The following is a 19,980-nucleotide window of genomic DNA, read 5'->3' as shown; positions in this document are numbered from 1 at the left end:
AATGTATAATTAAAACACAGTCTTAACCAATTTTTACCTTCTTTGGGAGTGAAACACACTGGTGAATAAATACTTTGTTAGTTCTGCCGCTGTAGTTATGGCCATAGCACTTAGTAATTGTGTGTGTGTGCATTCTTACATTCCATGGGGCACTTTGATTTCAGTATAGGATCTTCTGAGACCATGGCAGGAGTGAAATGATAGATAGCAAATCTCTAAAAGCAGTGGGTCCTCTTTTTGCCATTTTTTAACTTGAACTGTAATTAACATACAGTATCTTTTAGTTTCAGGTGTACAACGTAATAATTCAACATTTGTATATATTGCAAATTGATCACCACCATAAGTTTAGTTACCATCGGTCACCATACAAAGTTAATACAATAATACTGACTGTACTCCCTGTGCTGTACATTACATCCCCTTGGCTTATCTATTTCATAACTGAATGTTTGTACCTCTTCATTCCCTTCACCCATTTTGTCGCCTCCCCCAACTCTCTTCGCCCTTGGCATCCACCACTTTGTTCTCTGTATCTATGACACTGGGTTTGGTTTGGTTTTATTAGTTTGTTTTGTATTTTAGATTTCACTTATAAATGGAATCATTGATATTTGTCTTTCTCTTTCTGACTTATTTCACTTAGCATAGTATCCTCAAGGTCCATTAACATCACAAATAGTAAGATTTCATTCTTTAATATGCCTGAGTAGTATTCCATTGTGTGTGTATGTGTGTGTACACCACATCTTCTTTATTCATTCATGTATAAATGGACACTTAGGTTGTTTCCATATCTTGGCTATTGTAAATATGCTGCAAGGAACATAGGGTGCATGTATTTTTTCAAACTAGTGTGTTCATTTTCTTCTGATATATACCCAAAAGTGGAATTGCTGGGTCATATGGTCATTCTCTTTGTGATTTTTTGAGGAATTCTCATACTGTTTTCCAGTGTCTGCACTAATTTACATTCCCACTAACAGTGTATGAGGGTTCTCTTTTTCTCCACATCCTTGCCAACATGTTATTTTTGATAATAGCCACTCTGACAGGTGTGAGGTGATTACTCATTGTGGTTCTGATTTGCATTTCCCTGGTGATTAATGATGTTGAGCTTCTTTTCATGGGTCTGTTGTCCACCTGTATGTCTTTGGGAAAATGTCTATTTAAATTCTCTGCCCCATTTTAAATTGGATTTTTTTTTGTTATTGAGTTGTATGAGTTCTTTATAAATTTTGGATATTAATCCCTCATCAGTTATATGATTTGCAGATACCTTCTTCTGTTCACCAGGTTACCTTTTCATTTTGTTGATGGTTTTCTTTGCTGTGCAGAGCTTTTTAGTTTGATGTAGTCCCATTTGTTTATTTTTATTTTTGTTGCCCTTTGTAGTCATCCAAAAAAAACAAAACAAAACTGCTAAGACCAATGTTGAGGAGCTTACCAAATGTGTTTTCTTCTAGGATTTTTATGGTTTCAAGTCTTACTTTCAAGTGTTTAATCTTTTTAAGTTAATTTTTGCATGTGGTGTGAGGTATTGGTTCAGTTTCCCTCTTTTGCATGTAGCTCTTCAGTTTTCCCAACTGAACCATTTATTAAAGAGACTATCCTTCCTCCATTGTATATCCTTGCCTCCTTTGTTGTGAGTTAATTGACTATATATGTATGGCTTTATTTCTGGGTTCTGTATTCTGTTCCACCAATCTATATGTCTTTTTATGTCAATACTATACTCTTTTAATTACTGTAGCTTTGTAGTGTAGTTTAAAATCAGGAAGCTTGATATCTCTGGTTTTGTTCTTTCTCGAGATTGCTTTGTCTGTTCAGGGTCTTTCGTGCTTCCATACAAATTTTGGAATTATTTGTTCTATTTCTGTGAGCAATACTATTGGAATTTTGATAAGGATTGCATTGAATTTGTAGATAGCTTTGGGTAATATGTACATCCTAACGATATTCTGCTAATCCATGAGCATGGAATATCTATTTCTTTGTATCATCCTCAGTTTCATCACTGTCTTACAGTGTTCAGTGTACTAATCTTTCACCTTCTTTATTAGATTTATTCCCAGGTATTTTATTCTTTTCAATGCAATTGTAAATGGGATTGTTTTCTTAATTTTTCTTTCTGATAATTTGTTTTAGTGTATAGAAACGACTGATTTTTGTATATTGATTTTATACCCTGCCACTTTACTGAATTTGTTTATTGGTTCTAACAGTTTTTTGGTGTAGTCTTCATGTTTTTTAAATATATAGTATCATGTCTTCTGCAAACAGGGACAATTTTAGATCTTCTTTCCTATTTGGGTGACTTTTTTTTTTTTTTTTTTCGGGACTAAGTGCTGTGACTAGGACTTCCAGTACTATGTTGAGTAATAGTAGGGAGAGTGGGCATCCTTGTCTTGTTCCTGATCTTAGAGGAAAAGCTTTGAGCTTTTCATCATTTAGTATGATAGTGATTGTGGGTTTGTATATGATCTTTATTATGTTGAGGTGTGTATATTCTCTCTTTAACCGCTTTGTTGAACGTTTTTATTGTAAATGGATGTGACTTTTGTCAGATGCTTTTTCTGCATCTGTTGAGGTGATCATATGATTTTTATTTTTCATTTTGTTAATCTGTATCACATCGATTGATGTGCACATGTTGAACCATCCTTTCATCCCTGGAATAAATCCCACTTGATCATGGTGTATGATTCTTTTAATGTATATTTGAATTTGGTTTGCTAATATTTTATTGAGAATTTTTGCATATGTGTTCATCAGGGTTATTGACCTGTAATTTTCTTTTTTTTGTGGCAGTGTTGTCTAATTTTGGTATCAGGGTAATAATACTTACCTCATAAAATGAGTTTGGAAGCATTCTGTCATCTTTAGTTTTTTTGGGAGAGTTTAAGAAGGTTAGGTACTAAATCTTCCTTGAATGTCTGTTAGAATTTACCAGTCAAGCCATCTGGTCTTAGATTTTTGTTTGTTGGGAAGTTTTTAATTACTGATTCATTCAGTCTCTTTGCTATTATCAGTCTGTTGAGATTTTTTGTTCTTCCTGATTCAGTCTTGGATGTTTGTTTGTTTCTCAATATTTGGTAATTTTTGATAGCTTGTGTAGTTTGTTGGCATATAATTGTTCATAGTAGTCTCTTATGATCCTTTGTATTTCTGTGGTATCAGTTATAATTCTCTTTCATTTCTGATTTTATTTATTTGAGCCTGCCCTCTCTTTTTCTTGCTGAGTCTAATTAATGGTTTGTCAATTTTGTTTATCTTTTCAAAGAACCAGCTCTTAGTTTCATTCATCTTTTCTGTTGTCCTTTTAGGTCTATTTCATTTCATTTCTTTCTTTTTTTTCCATTTATTTCCACTCTGATCTTTATTATCTCATTCCTTCTACTAACTTTGTGTTTCATTTGTTCTTCATTTTATAGTTCCTTTAGGTTTCAAGTTAAATTGAGATTTTTCTTGTGTTTTTGATGTAGGCCTGTTGCCATGAGCTTCTCTCTTACAACTGCTTCTGATGCATCCCCTAGATTTTTGTATGTTGTATTTCTGTTTTCATATGTCTCTAGGTATTTTTAAATTTTTCCTTTTATTTCTTTGATGTCCCATTGTTGTAGCATGTTATTTAATCTCCATGTTTTTGTGGTTTTTCCGGTCTTCTTCTTGTAATTGATTTCTAGTTTCATACCATTGTGGTCAGAAAAGATTTTTGATAGGGTTTCAGTCTTAAATTTACTGAGAGCTGTTTTGTGGCCTAATCCATGATCTGTCCTGGAGAATGTTCCATGTGACTTGACAAGAATGTGTGTTCTGTTTTGGGTGGAATGTTCTATATAAATCTGTGAAGTTCATCTGGTCTCATGTGTTGTTTAAGGGTGTGTCCTTATAGATTATCTATTTAGATGATCTCTCCATTGATGTAAATGGAGCATTTAAAATCCCCTACTCTTGCTGTCAGTCTCTTCCTCTAGGTCTGTTAATATTAGCTTTATTTTTTTTTAAAGATTTTATTTATTTATTTGACAGAGATAGAGACAGCCAGCAAGAGAGGGAACACAAGCAGGGGGAGTGGGAGAGGAAGAAGCAGGCTCCTAGTGGAGAAGCCTGATGTGGGGCTCGATCCCATAATGCTGGGATCACGCCCTGAGCCGAAGGCAGACACTTAACCGCTGTGCCACCCAGGTGCCCCAATATTTGCTTTATATATTTTGGTGCTCCCATGTTGTACCTCGTATATCTTCTTGCCAGGATGACCCTTTTATCATTATGTAATGCCCTTCTTTGTCTTCAGTTATAGTCTGTTTTAAAATCTATTTTGTTGGGTAAATTCAGCTATACCAGCTTTTTGTTTGTTTGTTTCCATTTGCATGGAATATCTTTTTCCATCGCTTTACTCTCAGTCCTTACTTTTTTTTTTTTTTTTTAGATTTTATGTATTTATTTGATAGGGAGAGCACACAAGCAGGGGGAGCAGCAGAGGGAGAGAGAGAAGCAGGCTCTCTGCAGAGCAGGGAGCCCGATTTGGGGCTTGATCCCAGGATGCTGGGATCATGACCTGAGCCAAAGGCAGTCTCTTAACTTACTGAGCCACCCAGGCGCGCCTCAGTCCTTACTTCTGAGCTGAGTCTCTTATAGGCAGGGTATAGATGAATCTTGTGGTGTTTCTTTTTTTTTTTTTTTTTTTAAGATTTTATTTTATTTGTCAGAGAGAGAGCGTGAGCATAAGCAGGGGTGCGGCAGGTAGAGGGAGAAGCTGGCTTCCTGCTGAGCAAGGAGCCCAATGTGGGGCTCGATACCAGAACCCTGGGATCATGACCTGAGCCAAAGGCAGATGCTTAACCAGGTCAGCCACCCAGGTGTCCCTTGTTTTTGTTTTTAAATCCATTCAGCTACTCTCTGTTTTTTGATTGAAGGATTTAGTCTATTTACATTTGAAGTAATTATTGATAGGTGTGTACTTATTGCCATTTTGTTCATTGTTTTCTGGGTGTTTTTCTTCCTCTCTGTTTCTTTCTTTCTCTCTTTCCTTCTGGTTTGGTAATTTCCTTTAGTGTTATGTTTAGATTCCTTTCTCATTTTCTTTTTATATTCGTGATAAGTTTTTCTCTTTGTGGTTACCATGAGGTTCACATAGTGAATGAACCATGCCATTCTATGGCAGTCTGTTTTCAGTTGGTAGCAACTTAATTGAAACTCATTCCGGAACTCTACATTTTTATTCCACCCTCTGTATTTTATGGTTTGTATGTCACATTTTACACTTTTTCATTTTATGTAACCCTTAACTAATTATTATAGTTTTAGTTTTACTACTTTTGTCTTTTATGCTAGCTTTATAAGTGAGTAAATTTACTACCTTTACAATGTATTTCCAGTGAGATTTTTACTTTAGTATGTTTTCTTGTCATTAGTACTATTTCCTTTCAGCTTTAAGAAGTCTCTTTGACATTTCTTGTAAGGTTGGTTTAGTGATCATGAACTCCTTCAGATTTTACTTGTCTAAAAAACTCTATCTCTCCTTCTATTTTGAATGATAACCTTCTTGGTAGAGTATTCTTGGTTGTATGTTTTTTCCTTTAAAATATGTCCCACCAGCACTTTTGGCCTTCAAAGTTACTTCTGAAAAATTTTCTGATAGCTTTATGGGATTTCCTTTGTATGTATCAAGTTGTTTTTTTCCTGCTGCTTTTAAGACTCTCTAACTTTTGACATTTTAATTATATCTTGGCGTGAATCTCTTTGGTTTCATCTTATTTGGAGCTTTCTGACCCTTTTGGATCTGGATGTTGATTTCCTCCCGCAAGTTAGGGTTTTCAGTTATTATTTCTTTGCGTAAGTTTTCTGCCCCTTTCTCTTCCTTCTGGGACCCCCAGAATGAGAATGTTATTCTGCTCGATGTTGTCCTGTGTTTTCCTTAAGCTATTTTCACTATTTAAAACTCTTCTTTCTGTTTCCCTGTCTGGGTGAGTCCATTGCTGTGTCTTCCAGGTTACTGATCTGTTCTTCATTCAGTCTGCTGTTGAACCCCTCCCAGGTAGTTGTCAGTTCAGTAATTTTATTCTTCAGCTCTGTGATTTTTGTTTGGTACTTTCATATATTTTTTTCTCTTTGTTGAAGTTCTCCTTGTGTTTGTTCATTCTTCTCCTGAGTGAGCATCTTTATGACCATTAGTACTTTGATCTCTTTATCAGGTAGATTACTTATCTCCATTTCATTAAGGTCTTTTCCCCAGGTTTTGCCTTGTTCTTTCATTTGGAACAAATTCCTCTGTCTCCTAATTTGGCTTGATTCTGTGTATTTCTGTGTATTGAAATAGCTCCCTCTCCCAGTCTTGAGGGAGTGGCCCTGTGTACAAGATTTTCCGTTGGGCTTAGAAGTAGGAGGGAGCCATGCACTCAAGGTGCATCCCCTGTGTGGGCTTCACACACCTGCCAGCTCTGTGTGGGGTGGGGTGGGATGGGTGTGGGGTACTTGTCTGTCTGTGGCACAGTAGGAATGAGGGAGCAGGGGTGGGGTCTCAGCTGGCTGGCTGTGCAACAGGTTGCATTTTTGGGTGGGGCTGCTCACCTGGCTGGTTGGGGTTTGGCTGCAGCCCAGCTGGGTAATAGTACATGGGGCTCTTGCCCACCAGCTGTGTTGTGGCTGTGGCATGGGGACGCAGAGCATGCCCAGTGGCATTAGCAGGTTAGAGTGGGATTGCCAACATGCTCCAGCACTGGCATTAGAAAGGTTGAATGAGATTGCAAAAATGGCATCCACCTGCACTTTTATCCCCAAGAGAGTCTCAACAGGTTCCTGCTTTCCAGCTGTTGCTTTAAGATTAATAAGGGGGTTTCCTTCACATATGGTCTAGAGGCTTTTCAAACTGCTTTTGAACCGGATTGTGGAGTGAGTTTGTGTGTGAGCCCTTTAAGAGTAATTTCTCTGTTCTTTCCAGTTCTGTGGTCCTCCTGGATGCACTCTGTTGGTTTTCAAAGCCATATATTTTGGGAGCTCATCTCTCTGGTACAGGACACAGTGGTTGGGGTGCCTGGTGTGGGAGACAAAACCCTTGGTCCTCAGGGAAAAGTTCTGTATTTTTGAGATCCCTCCTGATTGTCGGTCACCTTACCTGGGGTGGGGTTTTTGCAGAGAGTGTCATCTCTGACTTTCCTGCCTGTCTCAGTGCAGCCCTTGTATGTAGATTTGCTGTGTCTGTGGGAGGAGGTGAGTTAGGGATCTTATGCTGCCATCTTGAACTATCCATCTTTTTTTTTGCCATTTTAAATGAAGTCCCTTAATTGTTCTTATGAAAAGCTTTTTTTTTAATTTTTAGGGAATTTTACTAAATGTTCGGTAACACAGACATAGCATCAGTGCTATTTCAAATAAATATTTAGAATATTGCCATCAAATGTAAATATTACCACCTGCTCCCTTCACTTTCAGCTTTGCAGTAAAATAAATTCTAGGTGGTCATCTTCTGGAAGAGAGAAATGAATTATTACAGAATATGTAGTTTTAAGGATAAATTTCTAATATACTAGAGTACAGTTGGTTTGTCTTCTCTAGACATGAGATGATATTCCTTATGATTCAAAATATTAGTTCAGTAATATCAGTACTTTTCAAGGGGAAAATATAGCATGAGTTTTATAAGATTTGTTGTTGTATGTTTCTATTTGCTCATATATTTATGGAATAAAATAAAAGTTGATTCTTGTCTTTGTTTCCAGGACCTTTCGTGGTACGAGCTTTCCTTCGTACTTCAACAAGTGAAGGTTTGTTACTAAAGATCCAGCCATTGTTGCCTAAAGAAGTAGAAACTGAAGAAAGTAACAAAGAAGATGCCTAAAAATGTTATATTATGAAATTATTTTCAGTTTATTAAGAAGCAACAGAGAAAATTATAAAACTGTAATTTCTACATTTGGTGTGTTGTTATTTCTCAGTCATCGTACTTGACAGTGAATTTTAACACTTGGAAAATCCTACAATAACACTTTATTTTTTTTTCTTCTCTCTCTTTTTTTTTTTTTTAAAAGGTCTTATTTATTTATTTGAGAGAGAGAGAGCACGAGCAGGTGAGGGGCAGAGGGAGAAGCAGACTCCCCACTGAGCAGGGAACCTGATGCGGGGTTCGATCTTGGAACTCCAGGATCATGACCTCAGCCAAAGGCAGACACTTAACTGATTGAGCCACCCAGACACCCCACAACAACACTTTCAAAAATAAGAAAATAAAATTTTCTCTGTCTGAACCTATATTTTAAATCCTATTAAAAATTATCTTCCTTAGAATTCAGATTCTGCATGCTGGTAATTATAGCAGCAATTTCTAGCTTAATAACTTTCCCTTGAGAACCATACCATCTGAGGGAAAAGTAATATTCTCAATTTTCATAAGACAGAGAATGACAGAGTCATGAGCTATATCACAAATATGATTATTTTCTAAAAAAAATGTGTGGCAAGTGTTCATTCTAAAGATTCTAAATGTCGTTTGTGATAACATGAATATAGAAAATGACTAAGACATTAAAACATGTGGGTGGGAAATCTTTTTTCATTTTAGGAATTAATTTATAATATTTGTGGTTTTTTATAATAACCATACTATATAACTTAATGGTGCTTTGCAATATACATATAGTGTATCGTGTTTTCATATACTTAACCTCATTTGAGCTTGAATTCCTTTGCTTAATAGCAAGTAATAGGTTAACCTTGGTTAGTGTTTGTTGAATGAACATCCCACGATGTAGATAGAAAAACTTCATTTAATGGAGAAGAATCAGACTAGGAAGTTGAGTGTCTTTCATCAAATGTCAGTTTACAAACTGTTGTTGGTCTAAGAATACTGGTAGGTGACAAAATGGAAAACATAAGGATAATTTAGGCACGCAGTTGCCCACTGCCCTTTCTTTGGAATGATTTCCTTTACTCAGAGACTGCCTTTTTTTTTTTTTTTTTTTTTTTTTAGCAGATGTTCAAATGCTGCTTCTTCATGAAACAATAGTGTTGATAAATTTGTTGGTGGGTTTTAGTAACACCCACTTTGTAAAGAGTATTTTGGCAGCTCCCAAATTGGTTTTGAAATAGAAGTGGTTGGAGGAGTCCAAATGATTGTGAGCAACCACTGTACCTCATTTTTTCCCACAGGAAACCACTGTACCTCATTTTTTCCCACAGGAAGATTAAAATTTGAGGGCTGTTTATCAAAAAGAACTTCTTAAAAAGAAGAATTTATTTATTTGAGAGAGAGCAAGAGAGCACATGCAGGCAGAGGGACAAGCAGACTCCCTGGTGAGCAGGGAGCCTGACACAGAGCTCGATCCTAGGACCCTGAGATCATGACCCAAGCCGAAGGCAGATGTTTAACCGACTGAGCCACCCAGGCACCCACCAGAAACAATCTTAACATTAACTACAAAACAGTAATAGCAGTTACCTCCTGATGAGTGCCTACTATTATCTTATGCTTTACACGCATCCTCTCATTTCACCCTCATAGCAGTTCAGTGAGGGAGGATTGGTACTCCCACTTACAGGTTAAGGAAATTGAAACCTGTGTGGGCTCCCCTAAAGTATGACTCAAACCTAGATATGTCTGTTCTCTTAACCATTGGGGCATTGATCTCCTTTTTACATATTCTAAGATAAATCAGACCATTTAGCCAAACAGTTTAAAATTGTAAAAACATTGGATAATTATACTTCAGTGTCTTCGTATCTCTAGTTACAGGGTTATGGCAGAGCTGATGTGAAGAAAGTACAAATAAAAGGGTTAGAAGGAGTGGTATGAGAAAACAGTAGTGTAGGATAGGGAGAGGAAAAAGATACTTGTTTTCCCCAGTTACTCTTTTGAAAGCTTACTGATTAGTCGTTATTTGAAGATCCTAATTCAGAGTAAAAGCTCTTATTATTATATTTGTAGATCTTCTGATTAGTAGATTAAGTGTACTCTTATGATGGGAAGTTTTAGAAACATTAATAAATATAAAAAATTAATCTATTCATAATCCTATTACTCAGAGATAACCAGCATTAATATTTTGGTGCTCTTCATTGTCTTTTTCAATTGACAGGGAGACAGAAAGAGAGAGAGAGAACATACACACACATGATGCTATAAAGTAAGCATTTTTCCATATTATTTAAAATCTCATTTGGAAAGCATCATTTTAATGGTTGAGCAATATTCCGTCTTGTTGATGCTGTAATTTATGGATTCGTTTCTTAACTGTTGGGCATTTAACTTGCTTTCAGATCCCCCTCCTCTATTATTTACAGAGCTTTGGAGAAGATCGTTGAGTATAATTTATTTTCTTCTCTATTCCTAGCAGTGACATTCCTGGGTTAAAAGGTATGATATGGCTAGAAGTCTTAATTATGTCTTAGAAAGGTGCCTTTGTGATCAGAACAAACCAGAACAAGGAAATATATGGTTGGAAAACTTGCTCTGGGCAAGAACATTCCAGGGTTTTATTAACTGGCCTGTTGATAAATTATTCCCTAGCCTTCCATTAAGCATTTTTCCTATTGGCTAACTAGAACTAATGTTGAGTGTTTATATGGTTTATTTTTGGAAATAGAACTGTACTAGATTATCCTTAATGTAAATATCTTTCTCTTTTGTATTATTATATTTTCTTCTTAGAGAACAGAAAATTAAATCTTGTATTTAAAGAGATTAAAAACTTAATACTTTTATATTAAGTACCAGTGATATTCAAACTTTAGCCTGGATCCAAGTCACCTGGTAGGCTCACAATCATATATTTCTGGGCTCTGCTTAGCAGTCTTGGGTGGCCCTTGAAAATTAACATTTCTCACAAATTCCCATGTGATGATATTGCTGTTCCATGACAACATTTTGAGAACCTCTGTTATTTACTAATGGCTCGTTTAATCCTGGCTAGATTAAAAAAAAAAAAAAATCTCTGGCTGTGGTACCAGCAACAGTTTATTTAAAAATTCCAGGGGCACCTGGCTGGCTCAGTCAGTAGAGCACACGACTCTTAATTTCAGGGTCCTGAGTTCAAGCCCCATGTTGGGCATGGAGCCGACTTACCAAAAACAAAAACAAATAAAAAATTCCGCAGGTAATTCTAATGCACCACGATTGAGAATCACTGGTATATTCAATTAGCTAGGTTATAAAGAAAAGTAAAATTTGCAGTTAAAAGTTGTGAGTGATTTTTAAAACTGAGATAATAAAAAGATAATGCACCAAATTTAAGAGCCAGGACTAATTTATAGGTTTCTGGTCTATCTCTATGAGAAAATAATTTAAATTCTGGGTTCTCTGTGAGAAAGCAGTTCAAAATCTGGAATCTTCCGTAAAATAAGGACATCATAAAATGATCACTGTACTTTCTGACAAAATTTTATATTACATTTTTTTGCAGGTGGCATTTCATGTTGTTAGAAGTTATATAATAAACACTATTAATTAATATTACTAATATACATGTGAACATAAACTTAATGGTATTATTAGGATTATCTTGTGAAGGACCAGGTGCTTGGCAGGAGATGGGGGCGCTTAATAATGGTCGTTTTTCTGTAGCAAGCAGTTAATCGCAGTGTCCAGTAGGTGGCGATCATAACCTATCATACAACTTTTAAATAGCCTTGTGCTTATTGGTAAACACTTGTTTTTTCATTTGACTAGAAAGATAAAGAAGCAAAATTACTATATAGACCAGTTGGAGCTTTGTTTTCTAATGGGTCTTTTCTATTTGTTCATTTTATTCTGTTTTGGACGTACCATGGAGTTTGCTTTAGTTGTCATTGTAAATAGTGCATTTAGAATTCTTTTATTCCTGTTTTAACTTTTACCATAGGATTTTTCAAACATACAGTAAATTTTTAAAAATAACACCTATTAATCACCCAGCCTCAGCAATTATCAATATTATGCAGCTGTGCTAGTTACATCTATCCCTTTCATCTGTCCACCAGACCCCACTTTGTCCTTATGCCTGCTAGAGTAATTAAAAGCAAATCCCATATATCCGAAGTCAGACGCTTTATCCATTAGGCTACATGGCTCTCTGAAAAATTCTATATGTCATATCTCTTAACTATAGTGTTTTAAGAATAATCAAGCAATAATTACAAGAAGATTTTTTATAATTATAGCTATAATTACAACAAGAATGGGTCTCAGAACCCATTGTTTTTGTGTTCTACCCTGGCCATTGAGAGCATTTAGTTTTTATTATATTTTTCATGTAATACTGAGCAGATACCTATATATTTTTCATGTAATAATGGGCGATATCTATTTCTCTTGCTCTGAGAACTCAGTGCATAGTAACATAATTAGCTATAAAAGGTTGTATATAAATATCAATACTTCAAAATATAAGGAAGAAGTTGATATCTTCACTTTAATTTTTATTTTATTTTATTTATTTATTTTTTTTAAGATTTATTTATTTATTTATTTATTTGACAGAGATAGAGACAGCCAGCGAGAGAGGGAACACAAGCAGGGGGAGTGGGAGAGGAAGAAGCAGGCGCATAGCGGAGGAGCCTGATGTGGGGCTCGATCCCAGAACGCCGGGATCACGCCCTGAGCCGAAGGCAGGCGCTTAACCGCTGTGCCACCCAGGCGCCCCTAATTTTTATTTTTGAATCAAAATATAAAATCAGAAAGGTAACTATTGTAAGGAATAGGTTGAAGTAATATTTTCGTCAGAACGTATCCAAAGGAACAAAAAGTTTTACTATATTGTTTTATTTTAAAAAATAAAAGCATCTTAAATAAATTTGGCAAAGTAGAGAGAGTAAGAACAACAGTGAAAAATTTAAAGAAAACAATGACCCATAATTCCTTAAATAATCACTTAACATCTTGTTATACTTCCTTTTTTTTCCTTTTCTCTATGTGGACGTCACCTTTTTCCCTGAAATAGCGTGGCTGTGGCCATATTGGGTTCAGAGTAGAAGGGAGACTTCTTGGCTCTGGCAGTTTCCCACATCACCAGCTCTTTAGTCACTTCCTTTTGGAAAAAGGCAACCAAAAACAATTACCAAGTATTTGCTGAATGAAAGGTCTAACACTTTCTGTATCTCATTATACGTTACATAAATTTTATATTATTGTTTCCTAAGTTGATAATGACTTTAATGAAAACTAATTTATACATTTTTTTTTAAATAGAAAAAACCCAGCATTTCCCAAAGGGCAATAAGTATATACCATTTAGTGGCACAAAAAATGAATTTTAATGGTAAGTGAACCACATTTTAAATTAATAGTAAAGTATACCGTTACTGTATCATAGAAAAATGTAACATATAAAGACCATGATTTTGTGTGTATCATGACATGGATGACATTACAATAGGTGATTATTTGTAAAGCCCATTTAACAACATTAAGTAAATTGTATAAATATGTAAACTGCTTTCCAAAGCGGCTATCCCTATTTTACATTCCCCTCTAGCAGGGTAAGAAGTTTCCAGTTTCTCCACATTCTTGTCAACATTTGGAACTGTCTTTTTTTATTAAAGCTATTTCTAGTGAGTGTTTAGTAGTCATACATATTTTAATTGAGAAAATGAGTTTTTTGCTGAGAAAGTATTTAGGTATAAATGATAGTAGTTTTTAAATACGATTGCAAGCTGGAGCTTGGATACTATGAAGCTCTACAGGTAGAGCTAGAACTAATGCAGATTTTAAAAAGAAGCAAATTCTGGCACAAAGTTAAACAAAATTTCAATGCTGTGGACTCTATTGAGTGTGTTTACATCCAGCTGTGTCCATTACCATCAATGGAAATTGACTGACTTAACCAGAGAAGGAATGTGTCATAAGGATTTGGGATGATTCACAGAATCTAAGAAAAAGTCAAACAACTGGTATTGGGAAAGGATAGGAAGCAGCTTATGGAATCTAAGTGGCAGGAACCAATGGACAGTTTCCTCAGAGAGCTACTAAATCAGCTCTGTTTTCTGACCTTCTGTCATTCCACTCAAGATTTAAGTTCTCAAGGCAGAGCGTCTACTTGGCCTAGTTTAGTTTACATGCCCACTCCTTGGTCAGGAGAAGACAGAATTGATCATCTCACCTAAAGTGCATGCAGTAGGGTGAAAGAAATTCCCCAGAAGAACATCAAAGTGTTTTTACCAAAAGAAGCAGCTACTGCGTGCTGGGCAGGAAAACCAAATAGATGCCCACTACATTAAGTCACTACAGACTGGATGGATATTTAGGAAGAATTATGAGCACAGATCAGAGGGTCTACAAATCTCTAAGGCCGATTCATTCCTTGAATTTTTATTAAATGTCTCCTGTGATTTCTGTGAAATCAATAACTATTATCTCTATGAGCTCAGTATTTGTTAGTCAAAGTATTTTTACACACATAGCAAATATTTTTTGAATGCAGAAAAAAATGTTGCCCATTTATTTTTTTGGAGGGGAGAAATGTCGGTTTCATTGTGTTAAACATAAATATAAACACATGAACAGATTCCCATGGTAAAAATATTCAATCAGACCAAACCTGTGAATCCCCCACCCAACCTCTCTGGTGGCTCCATGTGAATCTTCTATACTTATGCAAATTCTCTTCTCACATCTAGACAGTTAACTGCCTGTTGACATATGGATAAAAATCGATCATATTATACTATATTTAATGTTTTACAATTAACTTTTGACTCAATAATCTCTGGAGCAACATAAAAACTTTTCAAAAATATAGTAGTCGTGGAATAAAGATGTATGTTACCAGTTCCTATTGATAGACATTTAGGTTGTTTTCCAATATGTCATATTGATGAACATCATTGTCATGTGTGTCTTTGTGAGTATGAGCAAATACTTCTCTAAGGTAGGTTGCTAAAATAATACAGTGATTAAGAGCACAGACCCTGGAGTCGAACTATAAGGATTCAAATTCCAGCTCTGCTATATACCTGTACATTGTTGTTATTGCCCAGTATTTTTAAGGCAAGTTTTATTGACTTAAAACCTAAATTCAGAAATAGGAACACCTTGATGAATTTTCCCAAAGCGAGTATGTACCTGGCACATAGATCAAGAAATAGATAATACCAGCACCCCAGAAATCCCTTCATTCCTTCCATGGAAGCTACTATTCAAGGTGACCAATATTATGACTTCTAAGACCATGTATTTGTTTTATCAATTTTTAAACTATGTAAATGGAATAATAATTATGAGTATTTTGGGGGGAGGTCTGTGTTCATTCAACAGTATGTTTATGAACTTCATCATATTGTGTGTAGTTGTAATTTTGCTCACGTGCTAATTGCCGTAGAATATTCCATTGTGTGAATGTATCACAGTTTTTCCATTCTACTGTGATGCATATGTGGATTGTTTACCGTTCGGGGTATTACAAATAGTGCTGATATGAACATTCTTGTACATTCTAGTGAAGTTTTAGGGTTACGAATAATGCTTATTAATAGCCTTGTCCATTTCTTTTCGTGAACATATATATGCATTTCTGTTGGATATATACCTAAGAAGTGCATTTACTTGATCATAAGTTAGGTATGGCACAAAGCTAAACAAAATTTCAATGCTATGGACTCTTAAAAAGTAGTGGTGACCTTCTTATTGAGTGTATTTACGTCCAACTGTATCCATTACCATCAATGGAAATTGACTGACTGACTGACTTAACCGGAGAAGGAATGTATCATAAGGATTTGGGATGATTCACAGAATCTAAGGAAAAGTCAAACAACTGGTATTGGGAAAGGATAGGAAGCAGCTCATGGACTACAAAGCAGCTTTATAGTCGATAATGCTCAACAGTTTTTCAAAGTAGTTGTGACAATATACACTCTGAACAACATGTAAGAGTTGTACCTCCTCCATGTCCTTGCCAATAATTGGTTTATCTTTTTCATTTTGACCATTTTGCTGAATGGACATTGTCTAGTAATATTTGAAGAATTTTTAAATTCCTTTAGTAGAGGAAACAATTTAGGATATCACTCTCCACAGATTAAAGTTGTAATTTGGTGATCTAGAGTTTGCTGGGATTTATAAAATAATTTTTTCTTAAAAGATTAAAAGGTGCTGGAAATAATGATTTTATGATTCCAACAATTTACTGGCTTCATGGGAAGAAATTAATTTTGTTTGGATTATCCTATGTAATGAAGGGTTCTCAGACTCTAGAACCTGGGTTTGAACATTGCCCCCCTTTAAATCTGAATCCCAATATTCAATAAAATTAGGCCTTTAAAATTTTAAAAGTGTTGTTTCTGGTACATTATGCAATTTCAAATATTACTATTCAACCTAGAATTAGGACTGCAAATTCATGGCTTACATTCTATCATCCCCCATCTCCAACCAGGCAAATTGTAACAGATGGTGTGAATCACAGAATTCATTCCCACTGACTTCTACATGGTCTCAGATTTTTTTTTTTCTCAATCCAGTGCTCTACACAGTCACACTGTTGATTAGAAGTGTGGTAGAACATTAAGACACCTTTTTCATCCTGTATCTCAAGGTACAAGGTAATTTGCTGAGTCTTAAAATTTTCTCAAGTGCTGCCATATTTGTCAGCCCTATATTAGGCTAAAAGAAATGAGTCTCATTCTTAGAAAGCTGTAATTTAAATCTATTACTTAATCATAGTGATTGAGGAGCTGGCTGGCTTTTAGTTTAGTATTGTTTCATTTTTAAATTTTCTTTTGTCTTTCTATTTAATATTTAATCAAAAAAATTTTTTCCATTTGGACTAGTAAAAATTCTGAGAGGTTTGCTACAGCTTCATAGGTCAAATTAAGTTTTGCCTAGAGTCACTTTCCAGATCGGGTACAGAAGGGGGGAAACCAAGGAAAGCATGGCAGTTTCTGTGTAGAAGACACTGAAATCAGATTATGGGAGGTCTTTGGCAGCTTCAGTTTGTGGGACACAGCACCCAGAGATATAGGTGCTCTGTAGAGAAGCTCTAGGAATCTGCAGGGGTGTCAAAGGGCTTTTGCTGTTTGCTAAAGAGCACATGCATAGAATGAAATGCCATAAGGTCAGACAAAAAGCTGTTACTGGGGAACTGTAAATTGGACAATTCCCAGAGCTTACACATGGGGGAGAGACATTTGAATTTTTGCCACCAGAGTGGCAAGACTTTATTGAAATCTTGGGTGCTCAGTAGGTGCCTCAGAGTCATGCCTTAGAATGGATCAAAAGGACTGTAAGTAAAGGCTACTCTAGACTAATACTAGCAAAGTTTAAAAACAACTTAAAAAGGATCAGGCTGATTAGCAAGTAACTGCCTGCCAAATTCAACACTTCAAATGAATAAAACAAAATCTAAAATCTTAACATAGGATTTATGGTGTCTGGTATCCAATAAAAAATATGACAAGCAAATAAGCAGGAAAATGCAAAGAAGAAAATCAATAGGAACTGATTTGAAATGACAGAGGTTAATGTAGTAGCAGATAACACTGAACTTTAACTGTTACACATATGTTCAAGTACGTAATGGGAAACATGAACATAGTAAGGAGAGAAGTGGAAGATATTAAACAGAAGCAAAGGGAATTTAGAGCTATAAAATTCGGTATCTGAGTGGGAAATTCACCTATGGATTATCAGCTGATTAGGCACTGCAGAAGAAAAGAATAGTGAACTTGAATATACTGCAATAGAAACTATTCAAATTGAGCTACAGGGAAAAAAAAAGTAGTAATGAAGAGAACACATTCTCAGTGACCTGAGAAATATTTCAAGTGATCTAATGTATATGTCATTGGAATTCCTGAAAAGAGCAGGGGAGAGAAGCAAGAAGAAAGAGTTGAAGGAACAATGGATTAATTTTTTTTCAAAAAAGGTGAAACCTGATTCCTAAATCTAAGAAACTCAACAAATTCCATGCAGGATAATAGAAAGGAAAACTTATAAGGCATATCATATTCAAATTGTTGAGAACGACTGACAAAGTGAAGCTCTGAAAAGCAGGCAGAGAAAAAAAAAACATTAAATACAGGAGTACCAAAATAAGAATTACTACTGATTTCTTGTCGGAAATAATCAAGCCAAAACAAGGAATGGAATGATAACTTTAATATGCTTTTTTAAAAAGTTAATCTAGGATTCCATGTCAAGTGAAAATATCCTTTAAAAATGAGAGCAGCATAAAGACATTTTTGGGCAGACAAAAGCGAAGAGTTTATTTCCAGCAAACCCGAATTACAAGAGATGATAAAAGAAGTTCTGGAGGAAGAAAAGTGATACCAGATACAAACCTAGTTCCATACAAATAAATGAAAAATGCCACAAATGGTAAGTATGTGGGAAAATATGAAAGATTTCATTTTTTAAAAAGATTTATTTATTAGAGAGAGAGAGCACGAGCAGGGTGAGGAGCAGAGGGAGAAGCAGACTCCCTGTTGAGCGGAGAGCCCAATGCGGAGCTCTGTCCTGGTACTCCGGATCATGACCTGAGCCAAAGGCAGACACTTAACTGACTGAGCCACTCAGGTGCCCCTGATTTTTTTCATTTTTCGTTAAAAAAATTACCTTTTAAAAGCAAATGTAGTAACTGTATGGTGGGGTTTATGACAGCTGGAAGTAAAATATATGAAAGTAGTAGCGTAAATGTTGGCGAGTCCCATATACATGTCTCACTTCAGCTGGGTACAATTTTCTGTGTTCATCTGGTGTTTTTTAGTGCATGAAATAACACATAAAATCAAAATTTAAGTTATATTAAATTTTTTTGTACTGTGTTAGAACAAATTTGCATTGTCAAAAATAAGCATTATAGTAGAACTGACTGTACAGTTCACTGAGTATGACAAAAGTTTATACTCATGTGACCGTGATGAAAATTAAGATGCAGAACATTTTCATCACCTCAAAGGGTTTACTTAGTGCACTTTATACTAATTCCTGCCTTAGCGTCAAGCAACAGTAGATTTGCGTTCTGTCACTAGTTTTTCTTACTCTAGACTTTCATATGAATGGATCATATGATGTGATGCATGTATTTTATGTTTGGTTTCTTTTGCTTAGAATAATGTTTTGAAATTCATCCGTGTTGCTGTGTATATCAAATACATTGTTCTTTTTTTATTGCTGAAATATATTCCCTCATGTAGGTATGCCAAGTTTATTTATCCATTCAACAGATGGGTATTTGTGTTGTTTCCAGTTTGGGGCTATTATGAATAAAACTTGTGTGAATATTCATGTACAAGCTTTTTTTTTTTTTTCTTTGTGGACATTTGCTTTCATTTCTCTTGGATAAATAATGGAACTGCTAGGTCATATGATAACTGACAGCTTTCTTAAGAAACAACCAAATAGGTCTACAAACTGACCTTACCATTTTATACTTCCACTGGCAACGCCTTAAGAGTTGAAATTACTTCATACACTTAGTTGGGTTTTTCATCTGTTTAATTTTAGCTATTCTAGTGGGTGTGTAGTGGTATCATTGTGATTTCAATTTGCATTTCTCTGGTGACTAATGATGTTGAGCTTCTTTTCGTGTGCTAATTAGATGTTCTCATATCTTCTTTTGTAATTAGAACAAGGTGTCTGTTCAAATGTTTTGCTCTTTAAAAATTGGGTTGTCTTACTGAGTTATAAGAGTATTTTATATAATCTGGTTTCAAGTCCCTTGTAATACATGTGTTGCAAATATTTTCTTCCAGTTGTGAACTGACTTTTCATTTTCTTAGTTATGTCTTTCAAAGAGTGGAATTTTACAATTTTCATATCTATTTTATTAAAGTCTTGTTTAGTTAATGCTTTCTGTTTCCTAAGATATCTTTTCCCTTCCCAAAGTTGCAAACATTTTCTTCTATATTTTGCTGTATTACATTTCATCTATAAGATTATAAGTTTTAAACTTCATTTTTAGGCTTCTGAGTTATTTCAAATAGATTTTTTTGCCTGATAAAATGATTGAAGTGCATTTTTTCCATGTAGATCTAATTTTTCTAGCACCATTTGTTGAAAAGACCATCTGTTCT

At 35.3% G+C, this 19,980-nt stretch overlaps 1 protein-coding gene across 5 annotated transcripts in view; it reads left to right on the top strand.

Annotated features, from left to right (window-relative positions):
* Positions 1-10,121, top strand: part of MRPL1 (mitochondrial ribosomal protein L1) — an 87,397-nt gene extending 77,276 nt beyond the window's left edge. For 3 of the 5 annotated variants that reach the window (XM_087864056.1, XM_045790182.2, XM_087864054.1), the window contains one exon: positions 7,722-10,121. In XM_087864056.1, coding sequence (XP_087720182.1) covers positions 7,722-7,840 — 119 coding nt within the window. In that variant the 3' untranslated portion in view covers positions 7,841-10,121. The remainder of the gene's footprint in view (positions 1-7,721) is intronic. The other 2 variants (XM_087864055.1, XR_015725436.1) reach the window with 2 other exon arrangements.
* The last annotated feature ends 9,859 nt before the right edge of the window (positions 10,122-19,980 follow it).

This window comes from Ursus americanus, chromosome 8 (genome assembly GCF_024610735.1).
Source record: "Ursus americanus isolate L20-20 chromosome 8, mUrsAme1.1.p, whole genome shotgun sequence".
In the NCBI taxonomy this organism is placed as follows: Eukaryota; Metazoa; Chordata; class Mammalia; order Carnivora; family Ursidae; genus Ursus; species Ursus americanus.
The sequence above is the reverse complement of the archived record's forward strand: the minus strand, read 5'-3'. Positions and strand labels throughout refer to the sequence as shown.